A 20688-nucleotide genomic window follows, 5' to 3' on the forward strand; every position below is an offset into this window, starting at 1 on the left:
TCAGTCGTGTCCAACTCTGTGTGACCCCATAGACGGCAGCCCACCAGGCTCCTCTGTCTCTAAGATTCTCCAGGCAAGAACACTGGAGTGGGATGCCATTTCCTCCTCCAATGTGTGAAAGTGAAAAGTGAAAGTGAAGTCGCTCAGTCTTGCCCAACTCTTAACGACCCCATGGACTGCAGCCTGCCAGGCTCCTCCGTCCATGGGATTTGTACTGGAGTGGGGTGCCATTGCCTTCTCTTCTAGCATGCTATTCCTCCTCAGTATTGCACGCACCACTATTTGTTTATCCATTAACCTATTGAAGGACATCTCGGTTACTTCCAAGTTTGGTAGTTATGAGTAAAGCTGCTGTTAATATTCCCATATAGGCTTTTGTGTGGACATAAATTTTCCACTCCTTTCAGTAAATATCAAGGAGCATGATTGCTGGATGGTATAGAAAAAGCATGTTTAGTTTTACAAGAATTGACAAACTTGCCTTTGAAAGTGGCTGTACCATTTTGCATTCCCACTGACACTCAATGAGGGTTCCTGTTGCTCCACATCCTCGCCAGCATTTGATGTCATCAGTGTTTTGGATTCTGGCTATTTTATGAAGTGTGTAGTGGTTATATAGATGTTTTGTTGGATATTTAGTTTGCTCCTTTTTTAAAAAAAAAACTTTAAACCTGATGTGCACTGAATTTTCTTTCAATATAAAAATTTCTGAGCATTTCTTCATTTTTTCATGTCTAGGAATAGATTCCAAGGTGTGCACTGAATGGGGCAGAGAGAAAGGGAACTCCAAACTTCTCTTAGATATTGTCTAGTTCTCTTCCGGAAATATGACACTTGTTATGTTTCCACTCAAATTTTTTATGAGAGCATAGTGATGACTAAACTCCAGGAAGCATTGTTCTTTGTGATTTTAAAAATTCTTCATCAAGTCTGTAAGGAAAGATACATTGTATTGAGCAGGACATGAATTTTATCTCTACTTTCAGAATCTGGCAATAACAGATCCTGGTCTCCTTCATCCATCTAAGTGGGTCTTCTACACTCACTTTGTTTGGAAGGTCATTGCAATTGTGTCTTCATTCCTGTGTATGGTCAGCGAGTTTGTTGTGGCCTAATATATATATATATATATATATATATATATATATATATATATATATATATATGTCACTGGCATGCATATATATGTACCTGGCATACATATGTATGTACAGTTTCCTAAATTGTAGAACTGGAGTGGTGGTTCTCTAATGGGAATGATTTTTCTTCCCAATTAGGGTTGCCAGACATAGCAAATAAGAATACAGGGTGTCCAGCTAAATTTGATTTTCAAATAAACATTGAATGGTCCATGAAATGTTTGGGAGTGACTTACACTAAGAAGAGTACTCATTATTATTCTGAAATTCAAATTTAAGTGGGTGTCTTGTATTTGTTGAGTTCCCTGGTGGCTCAGAGGATAAAGCATGTGCCTGCCATGCGGGAGACCTGGGTTTGATCCCTAGGTTGGGAAGATCCCCTGGAGAAGGAAATGGCAACCTGCTCCAGAATTCTTGCCTGGATAATCCCATGGACAGAGGAGCTTGGTGGGCTACAGTCCACGGGGTCACAAAGAGTCGGACACGACTGAGCGAGTTCACTTCACTTGTATTTATCAGGCAGCTTTACCCTGAGGTGCATTTGTGACTGTCTGGAGACATTTGTGGTTGTCATAGCTGGACAGGGGAGTTCTGGCATCTAGTTGAGGTCAAGGATGCTGATAAATATTCAACAATGTACCATCTGCAGAAAGACTTATCCTCAGTAGTGCTGGGGTGGAAAGACTTTGGTTAAGACTGTCTGAATTTCTGTTTAATTTCCTGGCTTTTGCAGTTAGCTAGTGAAATGTAAAGGCTGACAGGGACTAAATATGATTAATGTATGTGGGAATGTATAACTCTCCTTACAACCGTCCTGTCTCAGGTTACAGACCTACTTGACTGGCCATGCTTCCATCTGTGTACCCTGGTTTATTTTTCTTCATGGCACTTACTGCTGCATGAAATTACATTACGTGGGTTTATTTCTTTACTTGTGTTTTAATCTGCCCTCCTCACTAAGATGTGAGCCTCGTGAGGATAGGGATATTACTCTTTCTATTCAATTCCATTTCTCCAGCACCTTGGACAGCGCCCGACACATCTATTCGTGCCATGAATGACAATATGAATAAAGGCAGAGAGGTATCTTGCTTTTAAAAGAACTCTACAGATGCCAAACATATTTCTCATAACAAATTATTCTTTAAACTAGAGTGCTTCTCACACTTAAATCTACACTTAAATCGGTTGCATTTGCCACCGGCTACATTCTTTAGTTATTACATTCCTTGGGGAAGCTGCAGTCAGATACCAGCTTCCTGAATCATTCAAAGTATGAAAAAAAATGTGCTTGAGAAATGAAGACAAGTTCCCTTCTGAAATATCAGAAGCGACAAACTCAATGTTTTAGAAACAAATTAAGAGCCATGTGTATAAAGTAAATGTGCTCATCCCAAGGAGAAAGGAGAAGATGAGTCTAGAAGGGACTGGATCTAGAAGGGCCAAGTTTGAAGGGACTGGAATAAGACAAGATGAAGAAGCAAGATCTTTTATTGTAATAGCAAAATATGCATAAATATCTCTGGGCATAATTCCCAAAGATTGAAATTTTCCTTCAATGAAGTCTGTTTTCCCATATGAAGTTAGAAAAATGGTTAATTGTCCATTTTGGTTAATTTTTAGAGAGGATAATTTAATCTAGAAAAGTATGTTAGTTCCAGATTTATAAAATTCTCCTCTGTGTTATTCTAAAGATCTGGGGCATCATGAAAGTTTTTAGAGAGTAATTGACTGATATCAGAGTTAATGTTTTGTGTCAAAATTTCAACAATTATAAATTTGAAAAATGGAAAAAAAAAGCTATTTTGGCAATGCAGTTCCATGTTTTATATTTAAATATATTTGATATCATTAAAAAATAAAGTAAATGTGTTTGTTCATCTGCATAGCTGGACCTTTCTCCTATACTTCACGTATGGTGTCCTTGGAGTGGGGGGAGGGATATCATGCTTTTTCAAGGTCTTCAAAAAATGTCCTTCTATTGACACAAATCCCAAAGGACAACCTGTGTCTTTTTCCTGGAGCTAACATTTTCTCAATTAAAGACGACATGACAAGTCCCCCAAATGTGTCCAGCTCTGTGCTGGGTCCTGGGGGCATGACAGTTGTCATGTTCCAATTTGTGCTACAGCAGCATGTCCTGTAAGGCCTGGGCCTGAAAGTCAAGCAGCCGCTGTAGACCAGTCACCAAGAAGTACCTATTTTCACGTCAATCTCAGCGTTAACAATTATGACTCTTGGACTTAATGTGTGAGTTATATTTTTCCAATATTCATTAAGATATGCGTGGGGTTTCCCCAGTGGCTCAGTGGTGAAGAATCCACCTGCCTGTGCAGAAGACACAGGTTCTATCCCTGATCAGGCAAGATCCCACATGCTGTGGAGCAACTAAGCTTGAGTGCCACAACTGTTAAGCCTCTGCTGTAGAACCTGGGAACCTCAGCTGCTGATCCCACGTGCAGCAACTACTGAAGCGTGTGCACCTGGAGCCTGTGGTCCGCACCAAGAGAAGCCACTTCAAAGAGAAGCCTATGGACTGTAACTAGAGTAGCCCCCACACACCACAGCTAGAGAAAAACCTCACCCAATTATGAAAATCCTGTACAGCCAAAAATAAATAAAAGTATTTTTTTTTTAAAGAGAGATGCATGGCCAGTTACAAATTTTAAAAATGTTTTTCTGCGTACCACTGTGAATTAACTAATCATGATGTCACTGATACTCAAGCCATATTCTGGGAAAAGCCTGATTGAATCTGGAAAGATGAACCCAACAGATCTGGGCGCCTGAATGAATCCTCGAGGGCTGCATTGCTTTGTGGTAAAGGAGTCAAGACTGCTGTATTAGAATTCTGTCTCTGTCACTTACCACCTGTGTGACTTAAGGCAAGTCCCTTAACCTCTCTGAGCCTGTTTCCTCACTGTGATGTGAGGATGATAAAACGCACCTAATGCATGGGGTTGTTGGGAGTATTACGTTCATTTGTCATTCTAGAGCGTGGAAAACAGTGTCCAGAATGAAGTAAGTGTAATCATTAAAGAAATAATTTCATAACTTAACTGTGATACAAAGCAGTTTGCTACCTACCCAAGGAGAAGCACAGAATCAAAGTATTGCATAGATGTGGAGATACCATTTGACCGGGGTTCCTAGGGAGGGTTTCTTAGACCTGGAGGAATTCTAGAGCAGATGAGCATTTATCTGCTAGAGATTTGCTTTGGGGGAGAGGGCATGGCAGCCTGGAGGGTGGGAGCAGCAGAGGAGGGAACCTAGGATTATGCAGAATTCTAGAGCAGATGAGCATTTATCTGCTAGAGATTTGCTTTGAGGGAGAGGGCATGGCAGCCTGGAGGGTGGGAGCAGCAGAGGAGGGAACCTAGGATTGCATTTGATGAATGACCAGCAGTTCGGCCTGGTGGGGCATAGGTTTGATGTGGCAGACAGCAAGCTCCTGAGGCTGGGAAGCGAGAATCGAAACCCAGAGATTTTGAATGAGCTACTAAATTTCACATGGAAGTCGTTGAAGAGTTAAGGACATCTTTTTCAATGATAACAGAAAGCATGACAGGGCCACGGTAGACTGTGAGGAATTCAAACCCGGGCAGCAGACCAACAGGGTACATGTTGGTCTGTGGTGCAAGGGAAGGAGACACCTGTTGGGAGGGTTTCCAGTGTCCATGGTGTAAACACTCTCAGCATGGGCGATTGGCTCCTTAAGTTGCTGGACATGGAGCTGGAAGGCGATGCATAGAATCAGCTCTTGCGAGTCTGCACCTGCCAGATCCAGCACACCATTGACTAGGCCTACCTCCTCCAGTCCCCCAGGCACCGACCAGCTGTGTGACCCTGGCCAGGGGTCAATCCCTTTGACTCTCAGTTTCCTTATCTACAAAAGGAGGAAAATAGTATAAAACAACATAATGACATTTGCAGTTATAAAAAGAGAAAGGCAGTGAGGTCAGAAGCATAAAATTTTTCCCCAGGGTAGTGTTGTCCCAGCAATTGTCCCAGAGGACAATCGTCTCCCTGCCTTTAAAGCTCCCTGCCTCCATGCCTGAACTCACAGCCCTTCCTTCATCCTCAAAGCCACCAAGAAACATTTCCTTCTTCTTTGACCTCCTGACATTCTCTTATTAACACCCCTGTGATAACATTGGTTCTACTGGACGAACCAAAATCATCTCCCCATCTCATAATGTTTAACTGGATCACAACCGCAAAGTCCCTTTTCCTATGAAGGTCCCATATTCTCAGATTCTTGGGGTCAGGTCGTGGATATCTTTGGAGGGAGGTATTTTTTAGCCCGTGACAGTAACCAGAGACAACTGTGTGTGCACGTGCGTAGGTGTTTGAGGAGCTGTTTACAATCATTGCCATAAATACAAACATGTCTATGAGCATATGTATAATAGTGTCTATATATTGTACATTAATATGTATAGACAAGGGCTTCCCTGGTGGCTCAGATGGTAAAGAATCTGCCTGTAATGCAGGAGATCCGCTTTTGATTCCTGGGTTGGGAAGACCCCCTGGAGAAGGGAATGGCAACTCACTCCAGTATTCTTGCCTGGAGAATGCCATTTACAGAGAAGCTTGGAGGGCTACAGTCCATGACTTGACTGAGCGACTTTCAGTTTCACGTATAGACAAAGGAGCAGAGAGATAAAATAGAAGAGGCTTTAGAGTCAAGGACCAGTTTTGCTTGTTTATTTTTGAAGTTTGAGTATACCATGCTTTTAAACTGAGGCAAGCTATCCAGTTGAGAGGCAGAAATAGATGATGTGAAAGCTTGAGAGGGAAAAGTGGACTGTAAAGTCTGGTTTTTGAAGGAGAAGGAGATGCTGATAATCACAGACAAAGACAGGTAACAAATTCTAAGCTGCTGGCAGATTCTCTGGAGGAAAGAGGAGAGAGTTCCCTTCTGCTGGATTCTGAAGTGTAAGTCATCAGCTGAACATGTGTTGGGGTTCAGTGGGATGATATGATTTTGACTGTTGATTATTCATCTCCGTGTAGGGCAGCCCTGGTACTCAGGAGTAGGAAGGAACCAAGTGGGTGAGCTGAGCCAATCTGGAAGTTAGATTTGGGTTTTTGTGTTAAATACTCTCTAATCCAAGTTCTCAGAGGGCACACCTCTCATCTCAGTCTGGGGCCTTTAGGAACTTAGTGAAATTCAGGGTGTCTAGTGTGTCCCAGCTCTCAGTAAAGCCATCTATCTGCTTTCTGTCTGCTCTCTGACATATTCATCTGTGACCCAGTATAAAGGCACAGGAAACAGGAAGTGCCCAAGGTTTGCCCAAAACCACAGTGATGGTGGGGTCTGCTATGTAATTAGGTCTTGTCATTCTAAGCACGCTGAGACCCTTCTGGTCCAAGAAGAGACCTTCTTTCACTCTTGGGGAATGCTATCCAATTCAGATTAAGTTGGACATTGTTTGTGATTTAGGGGTTTTGGAATGCATTCTTATTTTTCTTATATTGGAGAAGGAAAATTTTCTATCTTTCATGTAAGATTTTGTTGTTATTTTCACTGACTTTTAAGAGATAGGATCGGAGTGGAGCTAATATTCCTTCAGTTTGATTTATTAAACTGAAATTCCAAAATATTTTCCCATAGTAATAAGGTTATGAATCTCTTCAAATTTGTATATTTTCTCCTTGATCATTAGTCAAGTTGAATGCATATTTTTTCCTTGGCAATAAAGAACTTCTTTAGCATTTTCCAATCACTAGACAGAAAAAAATAAAGGCATAGAAGAATAAATCCAGTGAAGGAGAAGAAATGGAAAAAACAACCCACACAGTATTGTGGGATATTTAAACATAAAATAAGATAGCAGCAATAAATCCAAACAAATCAATCAAGTAAAGGCTTACAATCAAAATCTATTTAGACATCAACACTAAAGAAAAATACACAGATCACGGAAAATAAAAGTAGGCAAAACATTGCATTAAGAAAATGTTTACAAGAATCAGAGAAATCTGAGATGGATGGCTGTATTAATTTCAGGGAAAAAACTATGTTCAAAAACACTAAGAAGGACCAAAGAAAACTTTTTATTATTGGCAACAGGAGACATAATACACAAGAATTTATCGTGATCCTGATTCCTTAGGTAGTGTCTAACATATTGAGGACAGGTATGATCTTGTGTTTTTGAAATATAAGAACCTAACCATTTCAGAATCCTTGGGAAATAATTTAACATACCTTTCTCAGACATTGACAAATATAGCAGACAAAACTAAGAGATTCTGTAGTAAAATTGAGAGTACAGTTACCAAAAGACCACAATATGGGACCAATTCATCCCATCTGATATCTTTAGAACTTATCAGTATCTCTGGCCCATTGATATTGTATATTTGCTTTCCAGATTCATGCTAGTAAAGTAATGCTCAAAATTCTCCAAGCCAGGCTTCAGCAATACGTGAACCATGAACTCCCTGATGTTCAAGCTGGTTTTAGAAAAGGCAGAGGAACCAGAGATCAAATTGCCAACATCCGCTGGATCATGGAAAAAGCAAGAGAGTTCCAGAAAAACTTCTATTTCTGCTTTATTGACTATGCCAAAGCCTTTGACTGTGTGGATCACAATAAACTGTGGAAAATTCTGAAAGAGATGGGAATACCAGACCACCTAACCTGCCTCTTGAGAAATCTGTATGCAGGTCAGGAAGCAACAGTTAGAACTGGACATGGAACAACAGACTGGTTCCAAATAGGAAAAGGAGTCCGTCAAGGCTGTATATTGTCACCCTGCTTATTTAACTTCTATGCAGAGTACATCATGAGAAATGCTGGACTGGAAGAAACACAAGCTGGAATCAAGATTGCCGGGAGAAATATCAATCACCTCAGATATGCAGATGACACCACCCTTATGGCAGAAAGTGAAGAGGAGCTAAAAAGCCTCTTGATGAAAGTGAAAGAGGAGAGTGAAAAAGTTGGCTTAAAGCTCAACATTCAGAAAACGAAGATCATGGCATCCGGTCCCATCACTTCATGGGAAATAGATGGAGAAGCAGTGGAAACAGTGTCAGACTTTATGTTTTTGGGCTCCAAAATCACTGCAGATGGTGCCTGCAGCCATGAAATTAAAAGATGCTTACTCCTTGGAAGAAAAGTTATGACCAACCTAGATAGCATATTCAAAAGCAGAGACATTACTTTGCCGACTAAGGTCTGTCTAGTCAAGGCTATGGTTTTTCCTGTGGTCATGTATGGATGTGAGAGTTGGACTGTGAAGAAGGCTGAGTGCCGAAGAATTGATGCTTTTGAACCGTGGTGTTGGAGAAGACTCTTGAGAGTTCCTTGGACTGCAAGGAGATCCAACCAGTCCATTCTGAAGGAGATCAGCCCTGGGATTTCTTTGGAAGGAATGATGCTAAAGCTGAAACTCCAGTAGTTTGGCCACGTCATGTGAAGAGTTGACTCACTGGAAAAGACTCTGATGCTGGGAGGGATTGGGGGCGGGAGGAGAAGGGGACGACAGAGGATGAGATGGCTGGATGGCATCACCGACTCGATGGACGTGAGTCTGAGTGAACTCCGGGAGATGGTGATGGACAGGGAGGCCTGGCGTGCTGTGATTCATGGGGTCGCAAAGAGTGGGACATGACTGAGTGACTGAACTGAACTATACCAGCTTTTCCTAGTTTTTCTTTTAGGCTGTTTCCTGAGGATTTTCTGTAATTCATATGTAAATGAATAATCTTAATCTGCCATCTGTAACAATCCATTTTATGTTTATTTTTTAAATTTAGCATTTCTTTGGCTTAATTTTCAATTTTGTTGTCTTTTATATTACTATTTCTTACCTTTGGTTTTATCATTTTTTCCTTATAATTTTTTTGTTTTGTTTGGGATTTCTTTTTTCTTGAGTAGAATGCTTAGTTTACCAAGTTCCTTCTGTTCGGTTTAATACTGATAGTATTGAAGATTGTATGACTTTCCTTCTGATTACGTCTTTGTCTGCTTCACAGGCTTCCCTAGTGGCTAAGATGGTAAAGAATCTGCATGCAATGCAGAAGACTTGGGGTCAATTCCTGGGTCAGGGAGATCCCCGCTACCCACTCCAGTATTCTTGTCTGGAGAATTCCATGGATAGAGAAGCCTAGAGGGCCACAGTCCACGGGATCGCAAAGATCAGACATGACCAAGCAACTAACACTTTGGCTGCTTCACATATTTTGATGTGTACTATCCTTGTTATTTGGATTTGTAAATATAGTGCAATTAAAAGCTTTCTTTTAATTTTGTGTTCAAAAACAGTTTAGTAGTTTTTTTTCCCAAGGGATTAGCACTGTTTCTATTTCTCTATTGTTACTGATTTATATTTTAATACATATGCTCATGGACTACAATTTAAATTCTTTTTGTGAAATTTTTCTCGTAACTTTATATATGATGTTTGGCAAGGGTCATGAATAGTATATATAAGAGTATCCTTGGTGGAGATTACAACTTCATAATTCATATTATTTATATCTTCATAGCCTTACATTTTTATCCTTCTTAAGTCAGAGGTTGGAAAAGAAGGTATATAAAGTTTTCAAAAAATTAGTAGCTATCAATTTCCAGTTGTAACTTTAAGAGATTTGCTATATTAATTTAGGAGATATATTTTTGCTTAGAATACTTATTACTACATATGCACTATGAATTGTGTCCTTCCACAAAAATTAAGACCTTTAACCCAGGTAGTTATTTTTTCCTCTGGAATTTACTTTATCTTCTGATGTTAAAGTTGTGCTATTTTTTTCATCCCCTATGAAATATCTATGGTTAGGTTTTTTTTGTTAGGTTTTTTTTTTTTTTTAATGTCTCAGTCGCTTTATTTAGGAGTTCTCTTGCAGAAAATTTAAACTGGCTTTCTTACGATTTTTGAGTCATTTGTCAGTCTTTCTTTTCACAGAAGAGTTTAACTCATTTATATTTAGTGTCATAATTAACAAATTTGTTCTTATTCCTTTCATCATATTTTATACTTTTTTTCAATTTTCTTTCTTGATGATCAATGTTCTTTATTTTCAGTGTGTCACTTGATGAGCTGTTTCTGTTTTCTTTCTCTCTCTCCTGTCCCAGTTTGTAAGCCAAACAGCTTGATTTTAAACTAATAAAAAAGTACAGTTAAATATATATTTATTTGGTTACTCTTGATAAAAATAAAGCCATTTCTATTGCAGAATTAGTAAACTTTTCCCTTTTTTTTCTTTTCATGCTTCTTTTGGGATTTTTAACAAGTTTATGATTTTTAAAAGCTACAATATTTGGGTTATGAATCTTTTTTGATCAATAACTATTTTGAACTTCTTTGTTTTGCCTATGTTTTAAACTTTATTTGAATTTATTCTATGCTTAAATGTTTTTGTAGTTATGCTATGATTTTCTTGTTACTGAATATTATACTTTGATTCACTTCCTGGTTGCCTGAATAATTTGGTTCAGTGATGTTTGTAAGGAAAGGTAGGTAGGAAGTAACCTTGCATCTTTGTGTTGTCTTCGCGTATTATCAGGACAATCTCTAGTTTAGAGAATTAATTGTTCAATTAGAACACTCCCCATAAGATTTGGGAAAATACTTGTTATTTTATAATACTTAATTTTGTACAGTGGGCATGACTGAGGCCAATTTCATTAGTTTTTTTCTTTTAAGAGTTTTATTTTTAAATAAGTGCTTATAGAATTATTCATTATCTGTTACATTAAGAAATGTCTTTAGGAAGTATCTAGAAGTTGGTGTTTACAGTTTTTGTTGGAATTCAGTGGAATATTTATTTTTATCCCAGGACTGTTTTCCTTTCTCTGTTGTCTTTTAATAATTCTTCTTTTGCATTTTCCTGCTATTTTTCTTAGAAGTTCTATTATCTGTATATATATCTAATGTGTCTCATATTTGTTTGCAGTCTGCCACTGATCATTTTCATTTCTTGTCTTTGCCATTTAGCTTTAGGGAAAGCTTCATAAATTCTCCTTTTTTTAGGATAAATTCAATTTTCTGCTTTTTCATATCTATTTTATTGCTTCTGAAACCATTTTAAATCCCTTACTTTTAATACTGCCATATCTTCTTCCATCTTGGTCTTATTTCATTATAAAGTAACAAAGGGCCTGCATTTCCTTGATTAGTGAGAGTGTAAAAGTTACTCTGTGTGAAATAGACTTTAGTCCTCTGCGGTAACTACTCTTGAAACTACCTCTTCATCACCTTTTCAAACGTCTTTCTTTGATTTTGTAGTTTTTATTTATGGAAAAAAAAAAAACCCAACATTTTATTCTCCTGTTTTCCGTCTATATTTGCCTTCTCTCTCTTGGTCTTGAATGTGGCTCATCTCATTGTGCCTTGGCATTTCCCTGGCACAGTGGAGTGGGTTCCTCTTTTCTCCATTCAGTTTTCACCTGCTCTTGTTAGAGCTGTACAGGAAATGTCCACCTGGAAGGGCCACTGGTCCTACATTCCTGTATCTGTGATGCTGCAGCTGGAGCAGGGTGGGGGATGCATTGAGTTTGCTGATATTCCCAGATCGTTGCTCTAACAGTCCTTCTCTCAGTTTGGTACAGCTGCTGTACTGAGGGCCAGTTTTCTGTAAATCGTTTTGTTGTGGCTTGAACTCAGTCCACAGTAAGGCTGTGTTACACCTCCCACTCCAAGTCAGCAAGAAGCCCAGATTCTGGGGTTTTCTGCACTGTGTGGTCACACTCAAGCTTGAGTCATTCAATTTGGCTGATTACAAATATTGTCGGCAGTCAGCATCAGGAAGCATTACCAAGTACAGAGCATCCCTGGGATACATGCCCTTTGCTTTTAGAAATATCAGGTTATTTCTGCCAGGCTATTACCTTCTTTTATGATGTCATGCTTAGGGCCACTAGAGTTAGCCAATAACCATACAGGGTCCCTGGTTACATTTGGATTTCAGATACCTGACAAATTTTGTTTTTGTCCTTAATTATAAGTGTGCCCCCATGCAACCTTTCTGTTAATTAGAAAAGGAAACATAGTTGATTTTCCTGCATTTCATCTGGCAGCCTTCACCATGCTGTTTTTTCTGCATGAATGCAATTTCTCAGGAATTCTCCCAGGCCAGGGCTTGCAGTTTGCACTGAATGTTCAGCACAGATGCCGATTTTTACTTATTACCTTATTCTCTTAGCTACTGCTTTCGAGTCCACTCAGGGGAAATTTTAAATGCCTGTGCTCAAATTGCCATCTTCCTCCAGTTTCTTAAAGGTATTATTTAGGGGAAATTATTTTTTTTCAAAATGTTAAAATTAATAGAAAATCTCTGTGAGGCTGCTTGAGTTGCTTAAAGATGGGAACATGTCACTTCCTTTCAAATAAACATGTAAGTCACTGAACCAAAATAAATGTATTTTTTTTCCTTAATAGATAATTAACTGAGATTTACCACATGAAACTTCTTTATTATTTGACACCTTGCTCTTTTTTTACATGGAAATGGTGTTCTTCGTTTATAATAGTCATCCCAATGGGGATTCCAGGATACTCAGTTTTACTTCTTAGTCCATTCTGTGCATTGTGGAACATTGTTTTTTTTGTTTGTTTGTTTGTTTTGTTTTTTTGTTTCTCTTTTAGTTTTGTTTTTTTAAAAAGGAATGACTGGAAAAGGAAGTAACAACTAGCTTTGGGTCAACTTGGAGCATTTTTAAGCAATAAACATTGAGGTCAGATAACCAGGTGAAAAGACAAATAGGCCATTTGTGGAATGCAGCTTAGAGATTACTTCCCTTTGAGTGATGCCTGTGGTAACCCCTGGTTGCTTTCCCAAAGAGAGTCAGGGGACCCACAGCCATTGTCCTTGGGATATGTAATTAGTTGCACGATAAAGTTAGGTATTCTCAAGTAGTAGGGATCAGATGTTCAACAGGAAAGTTCAGGGAGCCTCGGTGTCAGATATTATTCCTTATTTATAACCTGACCATTTATTTGGTTTCAGCAGTGCTACAATGAGTGACAGGCTAATGTGATGACAACCAGCATAACTGCTCCAGGTGGTGCCAAGATGTATTTTTAAGAATCAGGGGATCTGTGAGTCTGTTTACATTTTGTAAATAAGTTAATCTGTATCAGTTTTTAAAAAGTTATTTATTTGTTTATTTTTGACCTTGCTGCATGGGGGCTTTCTCTTGATGCGGCTCCTGGGCGTAGCTGATCTGCGTCACGTGGGATCTTCCCAGACCAGAGATCGAATGCATGCCCCCTGCATTGGCAGGTGGATTCTTAATCAGTGGTTATTTTTTAAAAATTTATTTACAAAACAGAAACAGACGTAACAGATATTGAAAATAAACCTATGGTTACCAAAAGGGAAATGTGGTGGGGGTAGGCATAAATCCGGAGCTTGGGATAAAGATATATGCACTACTATATATATGGCAGATAACCAACAATGACCTATTATATTGCATGGGGAATGCTACTCAGTATCCTGTGATCACTTATATGAGAAAAGAATCTGAAATAAAATGAATATTTATGTAAATATGTATAACTCTGCTGTGCACCTGAAACCAACAGAACATTATAAATCAACTATAATCCAATAAAATTTATAAAAGAGAATCAGGGACCTTATTCCACAGAGAGGTACCTCCCTTTGTTAGTCCCCTATCATCATGATTACTTGAAGCTCCTCATGGGGTAAAAGAGTGGAGGATTCTAATTATAGAGGGATGCAACAGAGGAGACAGCATATAAAGCCCTGATGTAAAAATATAATCAGCTTTTTGTAATACTGAAAGCACCATTCATTCGTTGACTCATTCATTTCTCAAATATTTACTGAGAGCCTAATATTTGCCAGGTGCTCGTCTAAGGACTGTGAATAAAACAGAAAAAAGGCCACTGTGTCATCTCTGCTCACTTGCATATAACCTACTGGGGCATGGAGGGAATTACAGCGGAGAATAAAGTCCTGTGATAGGAAAGTATAAGATTTACAGGAGGACATCAGTGGGGCATATAATGCAGAATCGTGCAGTCAGGAGAAGTGACTTTTACGACACAGCCTGTGATGTCCCAGCAGAGACAGGGAGGGGAGGTGGTACCCAGAGAAGGGACGAAGGAGGAAGCTTCAACCCTGAACATGAGCACAAAATTCACTCCCTGTGCTTCACTTGTATGAAAATTCACAAGTGACAGTGCCCGCTTATTGAAAATATAAATCCTGAGAGATTTCCAGAATGTTAAGAAAAATGTGATTCTCCTAAGGAATGAGGTCTCTTGTGAAGTCCATGATATTTTGATGTTTGAAAAAGGAATTCCTAGGTATTAGGTTGAGTCATATGAAATCAGTGCTTGGGTGAATCAGAACTCCTCAAGATATTGGAGGTTTCAGATGGTTCAGGCCCACGGAAGCCTTCATTGCTGAAGTGGAGCTCAGCCTGGCCTGAGCTGGGTGATGCCATGGAATGGAGGGAGCCCTGCCCTCAGGGGTTGTCCATCAACTCAGGATGAGTTTATGGCAAGCTGGCTTCTTGTCCAGGGTAGGATGGACTTCAGCTGAGTGCCCTGTGCTGCTAGAACTGGTTGCGGGCTTCCGCCCTCTGATCAGGCGCCTCCTACAGAGCAGCCCCGGAGAGGCAAAGAGGCTGAGGGACTTGCCTGTTCTCTCGTGAGATCTGAGCAGCAAAGTCACAGTGAAGACTCCTGTCTCCGAGTTCTTTGCTTTCTCCTCTGTTTACAGACAACTGCCAGGAGGGGTCCAGACTCCTGTAGGTGTCATGTATCAGAAAATGTGCTCACGTGGGCCTCTGAAACAGGTCAGCCTGATGAATGTCAGGGCCTGAGTTGCTTTTATTGCAAAATAACCAGAGAGAGTGACAGGGCTAATGAGAAGGGGTCTGGATAATTTGTGGAGCTTTGCCTAGAAAGTCAGTGTTTCCAGAGCCAGTAATTTCCATTTCTAAAGCCCCTTAAATTGGTTCTTGAATTATGTAATCTCTGTTTCTGTGTTTTTCTTATAGAATATAAGGCACATTGTAAAAATAACAGTTTTGGATTCTTTTTCTCCCTGAGGGTGGGATATGTTCAGGAAGGGGGTTGGGGGGAAGAAGACTTTCTGTGCATTGGTGTCAACACAGCTTTCACGAAGGATGTGGAGGCCAGAAAAGTGATGGACTTCCCTTAGTTCTTGGGTTTTTAGGGTCACATGGGCTCGACATGATGGGGTTGGCTCATCCCATCTGTTTCAGAAGGTTTCCTTCCAGCAGTATCTTTTCAAGGTCTTTTCTGTCCATCTCTCAGCTTAGCCCTGAGGAAAGTACATGATGTGCAAGTGATTTATGATTGTCCATCTTTAAAGTCTTTTATCATGTTCCCATGGTAAATGTGGCAAGGGTAGAGTATATCTGGTGGAACAGGACATAGTATTGGGTAAAATATGGACACAGCATCAAGCCACATGCTGAGAAAGTCATTCTTGTTTCCAGTCTCAGTCCATCTGGTGGAGCTAATGGGAGCACTCTTCTCTGTTGGATGCCAGCAGTTTCTTAAGACCTTTCTCATGAGGGTCTTTCCCTCTAACTGAAAGAGAGCAAGTCTTAGGCATAAGCTGTCACCCCCTAAAAGGCATGAGGACTGCTAGTTGAAAATTAGAGGAGTTACTTTGAATGTTCTTTCTTTTTTATTGGAGGATAATTGTTTCACATTGTTGTGGTGGTCTCTGCCATACATCTATCATACATCTATCTATACACACACACACACATACCCCTCCCTCATACATATATATACACATACACACCCTCCCTCTTGAACCTCCTCTTCCCATATATATGTGTATATATGTATGCATATATATATACTCCTTCCTCTTGAGCCTCCCTTTCCCATATATACATAATTATTTATGTATATAAATATATAATTAATATGTATAAATATAAACTTCCATTTATACCCTCCCCTCCTCGTGCTACCCCTCTCGGTCATCACAGAGCACCAGGCTCGGCTCCCTGTGTTCTATAGCAACTTCCTTCTAGTTATCTACTTCACACATGATAGGGAAGATCCCCCGGGGGAGTGCATGGCAACCCACTCCAGTATTCTTGCCTGCAGAACCCCATGGACAGAGGAGCCTGGTGGGCTAAAGTCCATGGGGTCGGAAAGAGTCAGACACGACTGAAATGCTTTAGCATAGTGTATAAATGTCAGTGCTACTTTGTCAATTTGTATTTTGTTTCTCCTTTCTCTCTCCTTACCCTGCTGTGTCTACAAGTCCATTCTCTACATTTGCATCTCTACTTCCTCTCTGTAAATAGGTTCATCGGTACTGTTTTTCTAGATTCCATATATATGCATCAATATATGGTATTTGTTTCTCTCTTTCTGACTTCTCTTTGTATAACAGGCTCTAGGTTCATCCCCCTCACTCAACTGACTCAAAATTGTTCTTTTTTACAGCCGAGTAATATTCTATTGTTATTTGCTCGCTCAGCTTCTGTCCATGGCCAGTGAGGCTGGTGGCTGGTTCTCTACTTACTCCAGTGGCATCAACTTTTCTTTAAAGAAATACATTTAATATAAAATGAATTGATTTGAGACATTTTGGATAAAGAATCACTTAATTAATGCTAAGGCAGGGCAATCCACTATAAAGGGGGTGCAAAGAGGTCTGAAATATTGGTACCACTGCCCTCAAGTTTCTAACCCCTGAACCCCGATTCCTCCCAACAGTGGCTGAAAGCCGAGGCATACTGGAGAGTATCCAGAGGTTCTCTTTGCTGCCCACCTACCTCCCGGTGACCTACCACATCCACCACGCAGACGTGTCCTTCTTCCTCAAGGAAGCCAACCAGGACATCATGAGAAACTCCAGTCTACAGTCGCGGGTGGAGTCCTTTCTGATTTACAAATCCAAGAGGCTACCAGTCCTGAATGCCAGCTATGGGCCTTTCGCCATTGAGCAGGTGGTACCCCAGGACTTGATGCTCCCCTCCAGCCCCTTTGGATTCACCAGCACGTTTTCTCTGAACTGGAAGCTGAAGGCACACATCCTGCGGGACAAGATCTACCTGAGTCGGCCCCGTGTGCAGGTGCTGTTCCACGTGGTCGGCAGGGACTGGGACGACCCTGGCCCGGTGCAGAGCCTGCCCTGCCTGCGGGTGTTCGCCTTCCGGGAGACCCGGGAAGTACGGGGCAGCTGCCGGCTTCGAGGGGCCCTGGGGCTGTGCGTGGCGCAGCTGGAGCTCCCGGCCAGCTGGTTCGGCCCCCCAACGGTGGTGGCCGGGAGGAAGAAGGCGCCGGAGCCCCCTGAAGGGAGCCCGGTGGAGCTCTACTATGCCGTGCAGCCCTGGGACGAGCGTGGAGACTGCACCAAGGAGGATGCCCGGAGAGCCGGCGGGATGCGGACGGGCCGTAATGACATCGATGAGTCGGGGCCTCCCTTGCACAGGATCGGGAGTGTTTTTCTTTACCAGACCCCCAGCCGGCCACCGCTGAGAGAGCTGCGCTTGGATAACCACGTGGCCGTGCAGTACGTGCCAAAGACAGTCAGGCAGGGAGATGTGCTGACGTTTCCTGTCTCCATCTCCAAAAACTCCACCGAGGACCGCTTCACGTTAAGGTGAGTTCATTATCTTCCGGTAGCATCTCCAAGGTCAAGGGCACTTCTGAGACCCTTCTCCTGTATGTGATGCCTAGATCTGTGTTAGCGCTGGCCAGGGTAGAAACGTTCCTCCGCTTTTTGCAGACTCCTTGTTCACTGTCAAGGAGAAAGACCAGTTAGAGCTCTCTGAATTGGCAATTGATTCGATGAAGATGTTGCTAATAGGTTTTCTGGGCTGGCCCAGAAAAGTCAGGAGCAGGCTGATATTCTATCTTGGACCTGGCTTAGTTGGTTCTCAGCAGGTCTTAGGAGAGTTAAATGGCTCAGAGTTGACATGAATCTGCAAATAGGTTGGCAAAAATTGTCAGGGAGGATAGAGGATACAGTTTTGCCAACTTACAGTCTCTTCCGGGCATGTGAGTTCTAAGTACACTCTGTGGTACCAACCTCAAAGTTACCCTTTTGTTTCTCTGTGGAAATAGAACTTAATGTTCAAAATATAAAAGAGTAGAAAGTGTGAAGGATATCCAGTAGAGTTAGTGGAGTGTCTTATATAAAAATTATACCAAGAAGTGGCATTTAAAATGAGTCCCGTGGGCTTTAAGAAAAAAGAAGGGGTGAGTTTTCTCGTTGGAACATACAGCAGCATGTGAGGGAAGCTACTTGCCTTGGCTTGATTGGATTTTCATAACAGTTTGTTGTTGTTGTTGTTGTAAACACACATGAGTCTGATTATAGTAGCTATTTGGTATGTTATTAGATCACTAAATGTGTCCTCACATTGCTACATAATCTAGAAACTTGACCTGAAGTGCCATCTAATGAAGTTTGGTATGACCCCTGAGTGTTACTGGACATGGGACCACATTTATATGTGGGTTTTTAAAGCTTATCCAACAATGATAAGCCCTCTTGTCCCTCTCCCCTGGGACTCAATAGCTGTTTTTCTTTCTTTCTTTCTTTCTTTTCTTTTCTTTTTTACTTTGTCTATATTTCATTTATTTCTGCTCTGATCTTTCTGATTCCTTTTGCTCTACTAACTTTGAGTTTCATTTGTTCTTTCTCTAGTTGCTTAGCTGTAAGGTTAGGTTGTTTATTTGAGATTTTTCTTTTTTCTTGAGTCGAGATTGTCTTACTATAAACTTCACTCTTAGAACGGCTTTTGCTGCATCCCATGGGTTTTGGATCGTCGTGTTTTTGTTGTCATTTGTCTTTAGGTACTTTTTGATTTCGTCTTTGGTTTCTCCAGTGATCCATTGATTATTCAGTAACAAATTGTTTAGCCTCCATATTTTTTTTTTACAGTTTTTTCCTATAATTGATTTTTAATCTCATAGCACTGTGAGCATAGCATCTCACATCAAGAAAAGATGCTTGATGTGATTTCAATTTTATTAAATTTACCATGCCTTGATTTGTGACCCCAGGTGTGATCTATCCTGGAGAATGTTCCATGTGCTCTTAAGAAAGAAGTGTATTCTGCTGCTTTCAGTTGGAATGTCCTATGGATATCAATTAAGTCTGTCTGTTCTGATGTGTCATTTAAAGCCTGTGTTTTCTTATGAATTTTCTATCTGGATGATCCCACTTACATTGTGTAAGTGGGATGTTGAAGTCCCCCACTGTTCTTTCTTTAAAAAAAAAATTGTGTTTTTTAAGGGGATGGGTGAGTTTAAGAAAGAAATCATTCTCTTGCTTATACTTTGCACATTTCAGTTTTGTTGATTGTGACCTAGTGCTGGGAATTTCCTTTTAATCTCAACCGAAGACACAGAAACCAATGGACAGCATTAACCTCATGATTGAACCTGGCTGATTGTTGGCAGGAAAAACCTTCAGCTGGGGTTGGGGGTGCATCTGGGGATTAGACACAGGGATTTAGAATGAACAACACATCTGTGGGACTGAGACCTCTTGATCGCTCCCTTCTGTCCTTTGGAAATCAGACCTAGATTCAGCTGGTCACGGGCCCTCCCTCTGCCTGATGTTTAGCTTTGTGCTTGGTTTTCCCAGACTCAACACATTTACATAATATTCTTTGTAGAGATGACTGCCTATATAGAGAAATATTTTGCCAGTGGAAACTCAAGGTCTTAAAGAAGAAGAAGTCAAACAATTTCATATTCTGCCATTATTTTCCATTTGCCAGCCACTGCTTGTTGAATTCCTGGACCCACGGTTTATAACTAGAATCTCCTAAAACTTTAACTCTCCAGTAGATGATATTCACATCAGTCTTTATTGGGAAGCAGCTATCAGTGTAGAATTAAATTTCACAAAATTCTGACCACAATCCATTGCCTACTAGTGTGTTCACATGAGTTCTGAGGGCAGCCCTGCCACTGGCAAGCTGTGCCATGGCCAAGAGAGGTTCATTTCTGGGCTATGTATTCCGAGGGATCCACATCTTTGCAGATTCAGAAATAAGCATCTCACCACTTAGAAGTCAAAAGATTGGAAAATTTTGGATGTAGAACAAAGTGTGTTTGTTCAGAGTCCATCAATGAGAAAGGTGCTTTCCATTTAAGACAATAGTAAAATAAATCAGTAAATACTTTACAAATCTGTATTTAAGTTGGTAAAGTAGCACGCTTTCCATCTCTTTAAAAGTTGCATTAATAATATGCCTGCTGAATACTTAACACACACTAATTATGAATGAGTCTTATCTGTTTATGAAAACAGCTGGCGGGAAACCTGGATCTGGCAATGTCATTAGCCTTTAGTTGGAATTCTCATAATTAGAAAATAATGAAGCTGTGTATCTTTTTTAATGAAGTCAATTTGACACTCGTTTAGCACAGCTTCCAAGTATTTAGAATTAGCCTGGGTCTGCTCTGTTGTTGTTGTTTAGATGCTAAGTCGTGTCTGACTCTTTTGTGACCTCATGGACTGTAGCCTGCCAGGGTCCTCTGTCCATGGGATTTTCCAGGCAAGAGTACTGAAGTAGGATGACATTTCCTTCTCCAGGGTT

At 40.6% G+C, this 20688-nt stretch overlaps 1 protein-coding gene across 1 annotated transcript in view; it reads left to right on the forward strand.

The window, feature by feature from the left end:
* TMEM132D (transmembrane protein 132D) overlaps positions 1-20688 on the forward strand; it is an 883628-nt gene that overhangs the window by 217882 nt on the left and 645058 nt on the right. Inside the window, exon 2 of the mRNA XM_068990253.1 lies at positions 16844-17732. Within this exon, the coding sequence (XP_068846354.1) occupies positions 16844-17732 (889 nt within the window). The remainder of the gene's footprint in view (positions 1-16843; positions 17733-20688) is intronic.

Source organism: Capricornis sumatraensis, chromosome 17 (assembly GCF_032405125.1).
Source record: "Capricornis sumatraensis isolate serow.1 chromosome 17, serow.2, whole genome shotgun sequence".
NCBI lineage: Eukaryota > Metazoa > Chordata > Mammalia > Artiodactyla > Bovidae > Capricornis > Capricornis sumatraensis.